The following is a 13,314-nucleotide window of genomic DNA, read 5'->3' as shown; positions in this document are numbered from 1 at the left end:
CATGCGTAGGATAATTGACTTCATGCTTTCTCAATTGCCGAGAAGCATAGGCAATAACTCTTCCTTCTTGCATGAGCACACACCCCAAACCTATACCCAATGCATCACAAAACACATCGAAAGGCTTTTCAATGTCGGGTTATGCTAGAGCTATAGTTAACAAGGTCCATAGGGTGTGAAAAGCAGCTTCACACTCTGGCGTCCAATTGAACTTTTCATCCTTTTGGAATAGTCTAGTCATGGGCTTAGCTATCTTGGAGAAATCTAGAATGAAACGATGATAGTAGCCTGCTAGCCCTAGAAAACTCTGAACTTCATGAACCAAAGTTGGGGCTTTCCAATCCATGACTTCCTATACTTTAGAGGGGTCTATAGATATTCCATATTTAGATAAGATGTGACCCAAGAAGGGTACTTTGCTCAACAAAAATTCACACCTGCTGAATTTAGCATATAACTTATGTTCCCTCAATCTGGATAGAACAACTCTCAGATGCTCTACATGGTTTGCCTCCACTACAAGAAATGTGTGGTTTTTTGACGTATTTAGTATGACAACAGGTCATAATGTCATTATATCATCGGGTTTATGACATTCTATTTTAGGCATTTTGACTTAGTGACAATAAAAAGTTGTATGTCACAACAAATGTCATATTACTAGTCTAATTCTATCCGGTGACAATATTTGCTATGTCATAAGGACTAATTTTTGAATGTCATAAATATATGACAAAGGTTGTGTGTCACAAATTATTCTATTGAATTATTTAAAAATACACTTGTCCATGTTGGCATGTCCTATTGCCATGTGGTTAGATTTTTTTCTTTTTTCTATTATTTACCTCTGCCCTATTTAATTTTTCTTCAATATAGGCCACCAGGTGCTTAGCCCAACAGGCCATGCCCTAGCTAAAAGGGCACCTGTTCACTGCCCATCTGGCATACTCAGCCAAACAGGCTGCGCCCCTATCGCTCGGCCCAATAGGCCACGCCCTTCGTACTCAACCCAATAGGGCCCCCCCATGGCACCTGTTCGCACCCTAGCAAAATGTTAAAAAAAGCGCGAATGGAAGGACTCGAAGCACTGCACGCTCATGGTTCCCACGAAGTCAACATACCACTGAGCTACGAAAATAACTTTGTTGATTGGCACACAGTGATACTATATATCCAAATACAACAAGGTAATGTACCCTATGTCCTTGTAGACTTTTAGCTCATGAACGGTTGCAGACGCGGACAACAGCGGATCCACCTTCGTGACCTATTGCGGCCAGGCCAGTAGCGGACGGTGGCATGGAGCTACGTGTCTAGGCCGGCAGCGAGCGGCGGCGTGGAGCTGTGCATCCAGGCCGATAGCGGGCGGCGGTGCAGAGCTGCATATCTAGGCCAGCAGCGGGCAGCGGTGAAGGTGGACCTGTTGCGGACGGCAGCACGGAGCTACACATCCAGGCCAGTAGCGGGCGACGGCGAAGGTGGACCTGTTGTGGCCAGGCTAGTAGCGGACGGCGGCGCGGAGTTGCGCGTCTAGGCTGGCAGCAAGCGGCGGCGTGGAGCTGCACGGACCGCATCCATCATCCAGTGGCACGACGTGGAGCGGCTTGGCTAGCAGCGCAGATCTCCCCAAAAGCTAGCAGAACTCCCTTGATTTGTTCTGCTCATAGTTCTAGCCTGCAAGAAAGGTACTGATTTGCTTACTGAAGTAGTCTTGCATCTTAGTGCTTAGTAGTTGCTCACAACTTTGCGCCAATTGCAGGGCAACAGTTCATGATACTACCAAATTGTATCTTAGTGTATGTTTGTTAGCAAGAATTAAAATAAAGGTTAGTATAGATTTATTTAACCCATTATTGGAGATAAAGCAATGCTCAACTATTGTGTATAGATTTCATATAAATAATGACATGTCACATGTTTGATAATTTTGGTCAAGTATCATATATATGTAAAAATTTTTGAGCAAGTGTATCTCATGATTTTGTGCAGATGGATAGATCTTGGATCAACAGTAGGATGTTCAGCGAGGAACACGTGAATGGGGTGAATGAATTCATGACCTTTGTTTTCGAGAGATTCAATGACGATGAAGAGATGCTCTGTCCATGTTGTAAGTGTTTGAATCGGGTTCGCAACCTAAAGGGTAGGTGCAGGATCACTTGTATATTTATGGGATGGCTACTACTTACACTAGATGGATACATCATGGAGAACCATTGGAGGTTGTACCACATGAAATTGATGACCATGTTGATGAACATACTAGTCTCAATGAGGATTTTGGCATGAATGTGGATGAAGAAGATGACCCTGATGATGGAATTCGTGGTATGGTAGAGGAGTTGTACACAGCTAAAGAGGAAGGTAAAGGGAAAAAGTCTATGTTTGCAATTCTAATGGAAGAGATAAAGCAACAATTGTCCCCTGGTGGTCCTTGCACAAGGTTTTCTTTTGTGGTGAAGTTACTTCATATCAAGTCATTTTACCGGATTTCTAATGGTGGATTCACAGCGATACTGAAGTTGTTGTCATCATCATTCCCAAATTGCTCTATTCCTGCATCATACCAGGAAGCAAAGAGACTTATTCGTGCATTGGGGCTCGGATATAATTAAATCCATGTGTGCCCAAATAATTGTGTTATGTTTCGAAAGAATTTAGAAAAAAATGATGTTTGTCCAGTTTGTAGTGCATCAAGATGGAAAGACAATGATGCAAGAAAGAAGATTCCTGAGAAGGTTTTGCGACATTTTCCATTGATTCCTAGGCTAAAGAGAATCTTTTCTTCCAAAAGAACAGTAGAGGAGGTGCAATGGCACAAGTTGAAGAGGAAGCCAGTGGAGAATGAGCTCAACCATCCAACTGATGGCGAGGCATGGAAAGACTTTGACAGGAAGTATGTATGGTTTGTAGAAGATGCAAGGAACATCAGGCTTGGCCTCGCTACTGATGGTTTCAATCCATTTGGTAAAATGAGCTCCTCATATAGCATGTGTCTAGTGTTTCTTATCCTGTACAACTTTCCTCCATGGGAATGTGTGGAGCAATCTAACTTTATCATGGGCCTGCTTATCCCTGGTCGAGAATGCCCAGGAAAGGATATTGATGTCTTCTTAGAGCCACTTATTGAGGAGTTCCTAGAGCTTTGGAAAGGCGTCCCTACTGTTGATGCACTTAGTGAGAAGAAGTTTGATTTACATGCTGCTGTAATATGGTGCATTCATGATTATCCTGCTTTGAGCACATTGTCAGGTAGAGTCACAAGAGGTTATTATGCTTGTGTGCATTGTGACAAAAACCCTTGCTCCAAAAGGATAAGGAATAAGATATGTTACATTGGCCATCGGCGTTTCCTTCCTAGGGCCCATCCATGGAGGAGGAGCAAGGTGTTTGATGGTAATGTTGAAAACCATGAGAAGCTAGAGAAATTTACCGTAGATGAGCTGAAGGAGCAACTAGAGAGGGTCAAGGATGTTAGACTAGGAAAGCATCCTAAAAGCAAAAAAAGAAAGCGGGACGAAGAGGGCCAATGTTGGAAGCGAAGGTCATGTTTGTGGAATTTGCCATATTGGTCAAGTTTGAAGCTGCGGCATAATCTTGATGTGATGCACATTGAGAAAAATATATGTGAGTATATCCTTGGTACATTTCTAGGAACGACTGGAAAGTCAAAGGATGGTATAAATTCTAGGCTTGATTTGGAAGATATGGGCATTAGGAAGCATTTACACTTGATCCGTGATGGAGATTCATATAGTACTCCTCATGACCCCTACACAATGACTAAAACACAGAAGGAGCATTTTTGTGATTTTTTGAAGAGTGTAAAATTTCTAGATGGATACGCTTCCAACTTAGCAACATGTGTTACTATAGATGGATGCAACCTCCAAGGACTAAAAACTCATGATTGTCACATTCTTCTTCAAAGGATTATACCTGCTGCTGTCCGAGGAATCATGCACATGGACATATATGAAGCACTTGCTGAATTAGGTAATTTTTTTCAACAACTTTGTGCAAAAACTTTGAAGTTAGATGTGCTGGAAAGACTAAAAGTTGACATCCCAATCATTTTGTGCAAGCTTGAGAAAATATTTCCTCCTTTCTTTGATGTGATGCTACACCTGGCTGTCCATTTACCTGAAGAGGCAATTCCTAGAGGTCCAGTACAATATGGATGGATGTACCCAGTAGAAAGAAGGTTGTTAACATTGAAATGGTTTGTGAGGAACATGGCAAGGCCTGAAGGGTCCATTGCAGAAGCATATGTTGCCGCTGAGTGCTTGACTATTTGCTCGAGGTACTTTGATGATGATGTTGAGACATGACACAATCGAGAGGGCAGGAATAGAGAGCGTGTTGCTATTTTGAGAGGAGACCAATCTGTTTTCTAGCATGGAGCTGATGTTCTTGGAGCACCAAGTCTTACATATGTTGAGCATGATTATGAAAAAATGGTTTGGTTCATACTAAACAATTGTCCAGAGGTTGAGCTATATATTGAGTATGTCAGCCCATCTACTATTTTCATTATTTCTTGTAACTTAGTTATTAGCCCTAATGTTTGAATTAACTATCATTTTTAGGATATACAAGAAAGAGTTGGAGAATGAAGGATGTCCTAATGTTCAAAAAACCATTGAGAAGCAATTTTCTTCATGGTTTAAGAAGCATGTGAGTTTGATCTCAATTAATTTGTTTCATCATTTTTTTCCTAGTTTAAGAAGCAAATTTTTTATGTTCATTAATTTTTTGTGTAGACTGCAAAACTTTGTTATGTGGAAGGACAAGTCATAAATGATGAGCTATTTGCACTGTCATGTGAGCCTAATCTGTGAGTTCAAATTTATTCAGCATGTCTTGTTAATGGTGTTCGATTCCACACTATAGACCGTGAGAAAAATAGAAGAACACAAAATAGTGGAATTATGGCTGAGGGTACACATGGCAACCATGATATTGACTTCTATGGTCCTTGAAGGAAATAATTGAGCTTAGATACAATGCAGATTCGGGTGGCAATAGGACAGTGGTTCTATTTCGATGTGATTGGTTTGACACTCATGGAAAGAAGTTCCGAATGAGGGAAGATGGGTCCTTCAAAAGCATAAATCATGGCAACTTGTGGTACAAGGATGATCCTTTTATTCTAGCAACACAAGCAATAAAGGTATCTTATTTGTTAGACACCAAGTATCATGAGAAATGGTGAGTTGTTCAAAAATTTTCACACTGACACTTGTGGAGTGTGGCTGAAAATGACAATGAGGATATACCCAATGCCATGGTATTGTCCTACCAAGACGATTATTGTGAAGGTGTGCATGTTCAACTTACTGAAGGATGTCTGGAAAATGAGCAGCAAGTTAGTGAAGATGGTGTTCCTATTGATGCTAGTGTAGTTGATGACCTCCGGAGACAAAGAGAAGTGGAAGGGCAACAAGATGAGTCAGCTGACAGCGAAGATGAAACTGGATGGCAATATGTGAGTGATAATGAAGGTCCGACAATCCCTCCAGAAGATGACAATGATAGCGAATACGACTAGATTTAGTTGTGGTTTCAATTTATATAACCTGTACTGTAGTTGTTCTAGACAGTGCAGTTGAATTGGGCCATTGGCCTTGGATATGTGCAGCACTACTGTTCTATTCTAGTGTTCTGTTATTCTGTACAATGCATCTATGGTTGGTGGCTTGAATCTTGATTGGCCTATTTTTAATGCTATGTTGTGTTGTGCTTCACTGCTTTTGCAGTTGTGCCCTAATAAATTTATTCTGTACACTTACATCTCCCTTGTTATATAGTTCTAAAAATTAGACAATAGTTCTGAATATCTGCAGCCACATCTTTTTTTTTTGCTACTTTTCAAACTATTTTCAAGCACGTACCTAACTATTATCTCTAAAAAAACTATTTGTTACAGTCTTTTTATCCCTATGAAACCTATTTAAAAAGCTTATTTTTAAATCTTTTGGCCATGTTTGTCCATTATCTAGGACATATATATACAGTAATACATCGATCACCGGTTCCCTCTCCTCGCTGAACTTGCTTTGTGGCCACACCTTCGATATTGTATTAGCATCTAAGCTTGACTCTCCATTTATAGGACTTCCTCTATTACTCCGTGTATACAATAGAAGCATCATGAGAGATGCTTGGATCGAGGTTTTATTCATGAGTTGACGTACTAGTACTCAGTTGATGACTAAGCCTAGAGTGGTACAATGACGATGGTACTAGTACTAGCACTGTTAATAGAACGACTTTGAACTAGGCCCCTTTTGGTACATGTCCAATGTCTGTCGCACCGAATGAACATGTGTTTTGCATGCCACCCCTATTTAGGTTGTAATCATTTTCTCTGCCATTTCTGCGTGGACAACATCGATGGCAGAAGCTCCTGACATGCATTATGAGCAAGATCGAGGAGGGCCATGACCACCACAAGGTCAAGTATGTTCCCATCTTCACTGATTCCCTCTCCTCTCTGAACTCGCGCTGCAGCCACATCTTCTTTTTTGCTACTTTTCAAACTATTTTCAAGCACGTACCTAACTATTATCTCTAAAAAAACTATTTGTTACAGTCTTTTTATCCCTACGAAACCTATTTAAAGAGCTTATTTTTAAATCTTTTGGCCATGTTTGTCCATTATCTAGAACAATAAGGACAAATATATATATATTGATCAGTAATACATCGGTCACCGGTTCCCTCTCCTCGCTGAACTTGCTCTATGGCCACACCTTCGATGTTGTATTAGCATCTAAGCTTGACTCTCCACTTATAGGACTTCCTCTATTACTCCGTGTATACAATAGAAGCATCATGAGAGATGCTTGGATCGAGGTTTTATTCATGAGTTGACGTACTAGTACTCAGTTGATGACCAAGCCTAGAGTGGTGCAACGACGGTGGTACTAGTACTAGCGCTGTTAATAGAATGACTTTGAACTAGGCTTCTTTTGGTACATGTCCAATGTCTGTCGCACCGAATGAACATGTATTTTGTGTGCCACCCCTATTTAGGCTGTAATCATTTTCTCTGCCATTTCTGCGTGGACAACATCAATGGTAGAAGCTCCTGACATGCATTATGAGCAAGATCAAGGAGGGCCATGACCACCACAAGGGCAAGTATGTTCCCATCTTCGTCAATTCCCTCTCCTCTCTGAACTCACGCTGCAGCCACATCTTCTTCTTTTTTGCTACTTTTCAAACTATTTTCAAGCACATACCTAACTATTATCTCTAAAAAAACTATTTGTTATAGTCTTTTTATCCCTACCAAACCTATTTAAAGAGCTTATTTTTAAATCTTTTGGCCATGTTTGTCCATTAAATCTTTTCTGCTTCTTTTTTGCTACTCTACGATCGGACACGTCGTAGTTCTTTTCTGAGTAGTACTCTTATTTTCTCTCCCTGGACTTTACGAATAGTTTCTAGTGAAAAAAATGTAGTATACACAATTGATTACACAATCATTTGGAAAACAACTAATCATATTTTTGTTCCGAACATGACTTTTATTAAGCACAATGATTTTTGTTCTATCACTTACATGCTTTTATTCCTATTAGTTGTACAATGAAAACACATCAAACAATGAAAACACATTTTGAAATTTATAGTTTAAAACTAAACATCAAGATGCAATCATGAAGAGGAAAAACCAGGGCGTGTGCCATATTTCTATTATCCTTGTACCATTATTTATTAGTTGTAATAATAATAAGAAAATAGTATAAAGAAAGCAGCGCGTGCACCAAAATTTGTATGCTTGGCGTAGCCGCGCAGTGGCGCGATGTCTCCGCGCCACACCAAAAATTTTGGAGTCAAAATGTCATTTCTATCCAGACATATACTACAATAGGTCTCCTTTGCACAAAGGATAGTACAGTAAAATTACCCCTTGCCATGACCTATTCAGCTCACCTCTCCCCCAAAATGTAGTCAATCCAATTTACTCCTCTTAGCAGCCGCCACTTTGTTGCCCCTGCTGCCCTCAGCCACCGAAGAGGGTCCGCCTCCCTCTGCTGCCCTCAGCCACCGAAGAGGCCCTACGCCCTCAATGTCGTCCTCCGCGCTCCGCTCCCGGCTTCCTAGACTCGCTGAAGATGGCTCCTGGTCGGAAACCGAAGACCCAACCCTCAATCAGACTTGAACCAGAAGGTAACTTGTGGATTCCCCCTCTTACGTTGTAATCCATATGGCGGGGAACTGCGGCCGAGGCTCCAGTTGTAAATCTAGGGATTTGCAAGGGGAGGCCTGCCCTGCAGCCTGAGGAGTCAGCGTTGTCTTGCAAAAGGAAAAGGTTTTTCTGTCTGATGTATTGTAGATTGAGAGCATCATTATTTTGTCCATTATCGGTCTGGGGCAAAATAATGAGACAGTGACAGTTTGTAAAAAATGAAACTATAAAGAAAGAAAAGATTTAAGTGCGAAGCTCACAGGCTTTAGAGACAATTTGTTTCTTTCTAGAACAGTGACCAGATTTACCAAAGTGTGTTTTCAAGTCTTTTGTCTCTCTTTTTCTAGAGTAGCGGTCAGTAGGGCAAAAACTGCATACTAGCATCAGACTATACAAAAACTACTCATTTTCTTAGATTCAACACCAGAAGATCCAAGATAAAAAAAAGGCCTAACTCTGTTAAGAAAAGCTGCAACACATTTTCAATCAAAGTTATTCACTACCAGATCAAGGATATATGGTAGCCGTATTGCAAGACAAAGCATTAAATGTGTAAATAGTTGTATGTTCTTTTTTTAGAATTGGCACAAAATCTATTTTAGTAAGTGACAAGGCTATGTAGTTGGTTCCATATTTCACTGTCAAACTTTAGTACTAATTCTTAATGGTACATTACTCTATAGGTTTTGTTCTCACATGCTTAATTTACATGGTCTGTGTTCTCACATGCTTAATTTACTATGATTTCTTTTTCTCGTGCAAGTACAGAGGCTCCACTGACTGAATATGAGAAGCAGAAGATGGAACAAGTGATGCGGAATAGTCGGGTGTTCTATAGTCTTGGAATACAAGAGGTAGCAAATATTCTAAAACAATCAAGACCAATGGCCACTAATGCTACTCATGAAGACTCTAGCTCATTGTATCAACCTAAAGCCAGTGAAGACGTTGAACAAGGAGTATTTGATAAGGTACCTTGATGACAACCCAACATTTATGTTAAATATGCAGTAGATGATGACAACCCGACATTTATGTTAAATATGCAGTACATGAGCAAAGCTCAGTCATTTGTGTTAAATATGTAGAATTATTCATTCTGTTGTAATTTGTTGTATCATGTAGGAGGCCATGCAAGACTTGGAACCTGAAGTTAGGAAGAGTTTGGCAAGAACATCAAAGAGAGTGATGGCAGTGGCACTTCGTGGGCAAGACGAACCAGCAAGAATTATGAGGCAGAGGACAAGGGAATTGGCCTCTGCTAATGAAGTTCCAACAGTAGACCCACAAGTTGGTTCCATAGAAGATGCACTGATGGCTGCCAATGATAATACCCAGTCCAACAACCAGAATGAGCCTTCTACTGAAGGCAAGTGATTGTACCCTCTCTCCACTATTAATGATTTATTTATTTGTATTAATGGGTCTACGATTTCCTCTAATTGTTTTCCAAATTCCATGATAGGTCGATGTATCACCAAAAGACACCTAGGCAGAGATTTGGATACGATTTCAAGAGGGTTAAGAGACAAGATCCTAGTGAACATCTCTGAAGGAAAGTTGCGGCCAGAGGAGCCTTTGCAAGCTGCAAAACTAGCATTAGAGGCTGGTATTATTCTATGGGACCATGTCCCAATCTTCACTCACTGGAAGCATTATAAGGAGGACGCTGCCAAACCTCTTGTTAAAAACTACAATGATAAACTTAGTGTAAGTAACCTGGCTGCTAAATAGATACCTATTTTTTTGTGGTTTATGGATTACAACTATACAATAAGTGGTGTAAGCTTTAGTATTTTCTAAATTTCTAGTACCATAGTTTTAGTCTAAATATGTGGCTTTGCTGATGCTTTGCTGCTGCTTTTCTAGTACCATAGTTTTAGTCTATTTTCCTGTGGTTTATGGATTACAACTATACAATGATAAACCTTAGTAAGCTTTAGTAGTTTCTGGAACATATTTTTCTGTGGTTTATGAATTACTAAATAGATATGTGGCTTCTTGCATTTTTAGAAATTCAATTGGTGTTCGTCCTTTGTCATTTCTTTTAGTGATCTTGGTTCAATTTATGTATTTTTTCTTGCTGATCATACACTTTGTCTATCTCTATATTCAAATTATTCTATAATATAGTGCTGCATAATCTAGAGTTGACACTTGTTTATACTACTTGCTATTGCTACCGCTGCCGCTGCCACTGCCACACACTCCCAGAACATCATTTGAATGACATTTAACGATATGTGCTTGCTCTTGTACAAAGTCAATTCACAATTAATAAAGATGCTGTGTTGGTGAAAGATGCATTTTTTGATTTGCTCAAAAAAGGACAGCGGCAGATGAGATACAAGCTGAAGAAGCAATTCTTCAATGGCATACCAGCAAATGCAGTGAGAACAACTTCATCGCTGTCCACTATGACTGACATGCAGTGGAAACAACTCATGGACATGTGGTCTAACCCAAAGCACAAGGTTCCCTTCCTTAATATCTATCAAAATTGTTGCCTTACAGAATATATGGATTGTTTGTCCACTAATGTTTTCTTTGTATAGGAAAAATGTCTGAAAAACAAAGATAGCCATGAGCTAGTTCAGTACCACCAGATGATAGGATCTCGGAGCTATGTTGCTCAATGCTATGTCATGGTAAGATAAATCACTACATCTTTACAAACTTTTGTGATTTTTAGTTGATACTAGAGGTTGTATGTGTCCAGAAATGGTGCTTGTTGCATGGAAAATACTGTCTGCCATATGTAATTTACTTTTCTATTATTTACTGATCTACTGTATGTTGCTCAATGCTACTGTCTGTTGTATGTCTGCTTTTATTTACTGATCTATTGTATGTTGCTCAATGCTACTGTCTGTTGTTCTTTTGTACTAATCTCGGAGCTATGTTGCTGCTACTATGTTGTTGCTGCTACAAATAACTCTTCACATGCTTTCAGTTATTTACTTTTCTGTTTGTATGTAATTTCAGAAGCAAACTAAATTTAAGGATGCGCCACCAACTGCGATTGATATTTTTAAGGACACCCACTACAGCAGCAAGTTAGGTTTTAATGAGCAAGCGAAGGATGCCATTGTGAGTACCTTTCTCTATTTCTTACTATGATGAACAACACAACAGATCAGTTGAAAATAAAAATGTTTGCATAGATCTTTATTCCATATAGACATCATTACATATATATGTTCTAGACATAGATAATTAGCATAGAAGGTTCCATTCTATAGACATCATTCCATTTCTTTCACTATGTTGCTTTCCATATAGACATCAGTTCTAGACATACATAACTAGCACTGAAATCTGACTTTTTTGGTGTTATTGTTGCTAGGCTCAAATGGAGGCCTATGTTGCTCAACCAATAGAAGAAGGGCAAGATCTGAAGACTCCTATTCAAGCTATAGCTCATGTTATGCCAAAATCAACTTTTCTTCACAGTGTTGGCATGCAGTCCGCAGCGATAAAGAGAAATGCCAAAGCTGCTGCAATGAATGATCGCGTAAATGAGCTTGAGAGTGAATTGCAAGCTAAGAAGATGGGATCAGCAAGGACTACGGTCACAGCTGGCTGATGTGCAGAAGCAATTAGAGGATCAGAAAGAGGCAGCAAGGAAAAATGAAGCAGTAGCAAGGAAGAATGAAGAAGAAACTGAGAAGCTGAAGCAGCAAGGCCTTGAAATCCAAGGTTTCCTTCGTACCTTGTTTGGTAACAAGTTTGCATCACCTGATGCTCAGCCATAAGCTCTCCAACTCAATTAGCTCATATTTTGATGACATCTGTGTCTGCAAGGATAAGGATGCTATTTTGGTGATTATTGAACTTACAACAGTAGCAGCAGGATAATTTTGTGCTTGCATCCGTTGTACTGCTGGTGTCTTGCTGTTGTTTTTGTGCTATGGTGGCTATAATGATTACTGAACTTACAACAGTAGCAGCAGGATAATTCTATGCTTGTGTCCGCTGTGCTGCTAGGTGTCTTGCTGCTATTTTTGTGTTGCAGGCTGCTGTAGCAGCAAGTTAAAATTTCAGACTTTGAGACTAGATGTATGTTGAGTTGGTGGATGGATGTAAGGTATATGTATTGCATTTTAAGACTTGTGGAATGCTTGTTATATTGCAATCCTATGTGGTGATGTTGATTCTTTGAATCTGATGGATGTAATGTATATGTATTTCATTTAAAAATATGATGGATGTAATGTATATGTGGATGGATGTAATGTATATGTATTTCATTTGAATAAATGTATGGGATGAAATATGTGGGCTGAAAAAATATATGGGCTGAAATATACAAGCTAAAAAAATTGGACGGGCTAAATTGTGTGGGCTGAAAAAATGGGCCAAAAAATGAAAATAAAATAATGGGCCAGGCAATATCAGTCAAAACAAGCTTGTGGTCCATGAAAGGTTGCTTGCTATGTGGGCTTTAGTAGGCCAAAATTCATTTTGTGACTTTTTTTCCCTTGCCATGTCAGCTTTTGATCCTACATGGCATTTGCCATGTGGCAAGGCCTAAGATTTTGTGACAATAAACCAAAGTCATAAACCTATATGACACTAAAATCCAATGTCATAACCTTGTGACATTAAATTTACAAACGTCACATAATCAATTTATGACCCTAGTTTTTTTACGTTCAAATTTTTGTCAACTAGAGGTCATAAATCTTAAGCTATGACATTAATTCTATATATTTTGACATAAATAGAATGTCAACAAACCACACATGTCTTGTTGTGCTCATTCTCCTAGTAAATCAAGATATCATCGATAAACACAACCATGAACTTATCGAGCTTAGGCATGAATTCTGAATTCATCAAGTACATGAAGTAGGCAGGAGCATTTGTCAGTCCAAAAGACATGACCAAATACTTGTACAAGCCATACCTAGTGGAGAAAATTGTTTTAGGTATATCCTCTGGCCTGATCTTAATCTAATGATAGCCAGATCTAAAATCAATCTTAGAGAATTCCTTTGCTTTCACCAACTCATCGAACAAGATATCGATACAAGGCAAAGGATACTTGTTCTTAATGGTCATAGCATTAAGCGGACTATAATCCACACATATTCCTAAGGACTTGTCCTTCT

At 39.4% G+C, this 13,314-nt stretch overlaps 1 protein-coding gene and 1 pseudogene across 1 annotated transcript; both read left to right on the top strand.

Annotated features, from left to right (window-relative positions):
• Positions 1–1,989: 1,989 nt before the first annotated feature.
• Positions 1,990–5,551, top strand: LOC136499741 (uncharacterized; annotated as a pseudogene).
• A 4,958-nt stretch (positions 5,552–10,509) lies between these two features.
• Positions 10,510–11,809, top strand: LOC136500505 (uncharacterized). The gene is made up of 4 exons (XM_066495869.1): positions 10,510–10,674; positions 10,756–10,848; positions 11,186–11,290; positions 11,547–11,809. The coding sequence occupies exons 1-4, from the start codon at positions 10,540–10,542 to the stop codon at positions 11,784–11,786; spliced, it is 573 nt and encodes a 190-aa protein (XP_066351966.1). The 5' UTR covers positions 10,510–10,539; the 3' UTR covers positions 11,787–11,809.
• Positions 11,810–13,314: the final 1,505 nt, after the last annotated feature.

The sequence above is a fragment of the Miscanthus floridulus genome, chromosome 13 (genome assembly GCF_019320115.1).
Source record: "Miscanthus floridulus cultivar M001 chromosome 13, ASM1932011v1, whole genome shotgun sequence".
In the NCBI taxonomy this organism is placed as follows: Eukaryota; Viridiplantae; Streptophyta; class Magnoliopsida; order Poales; family Poaceae; genus Miscanthus; species Miscanthus floridulus.
This window is presented reverse-complemented; position numbering and strand designations above follow the sequence as displayed.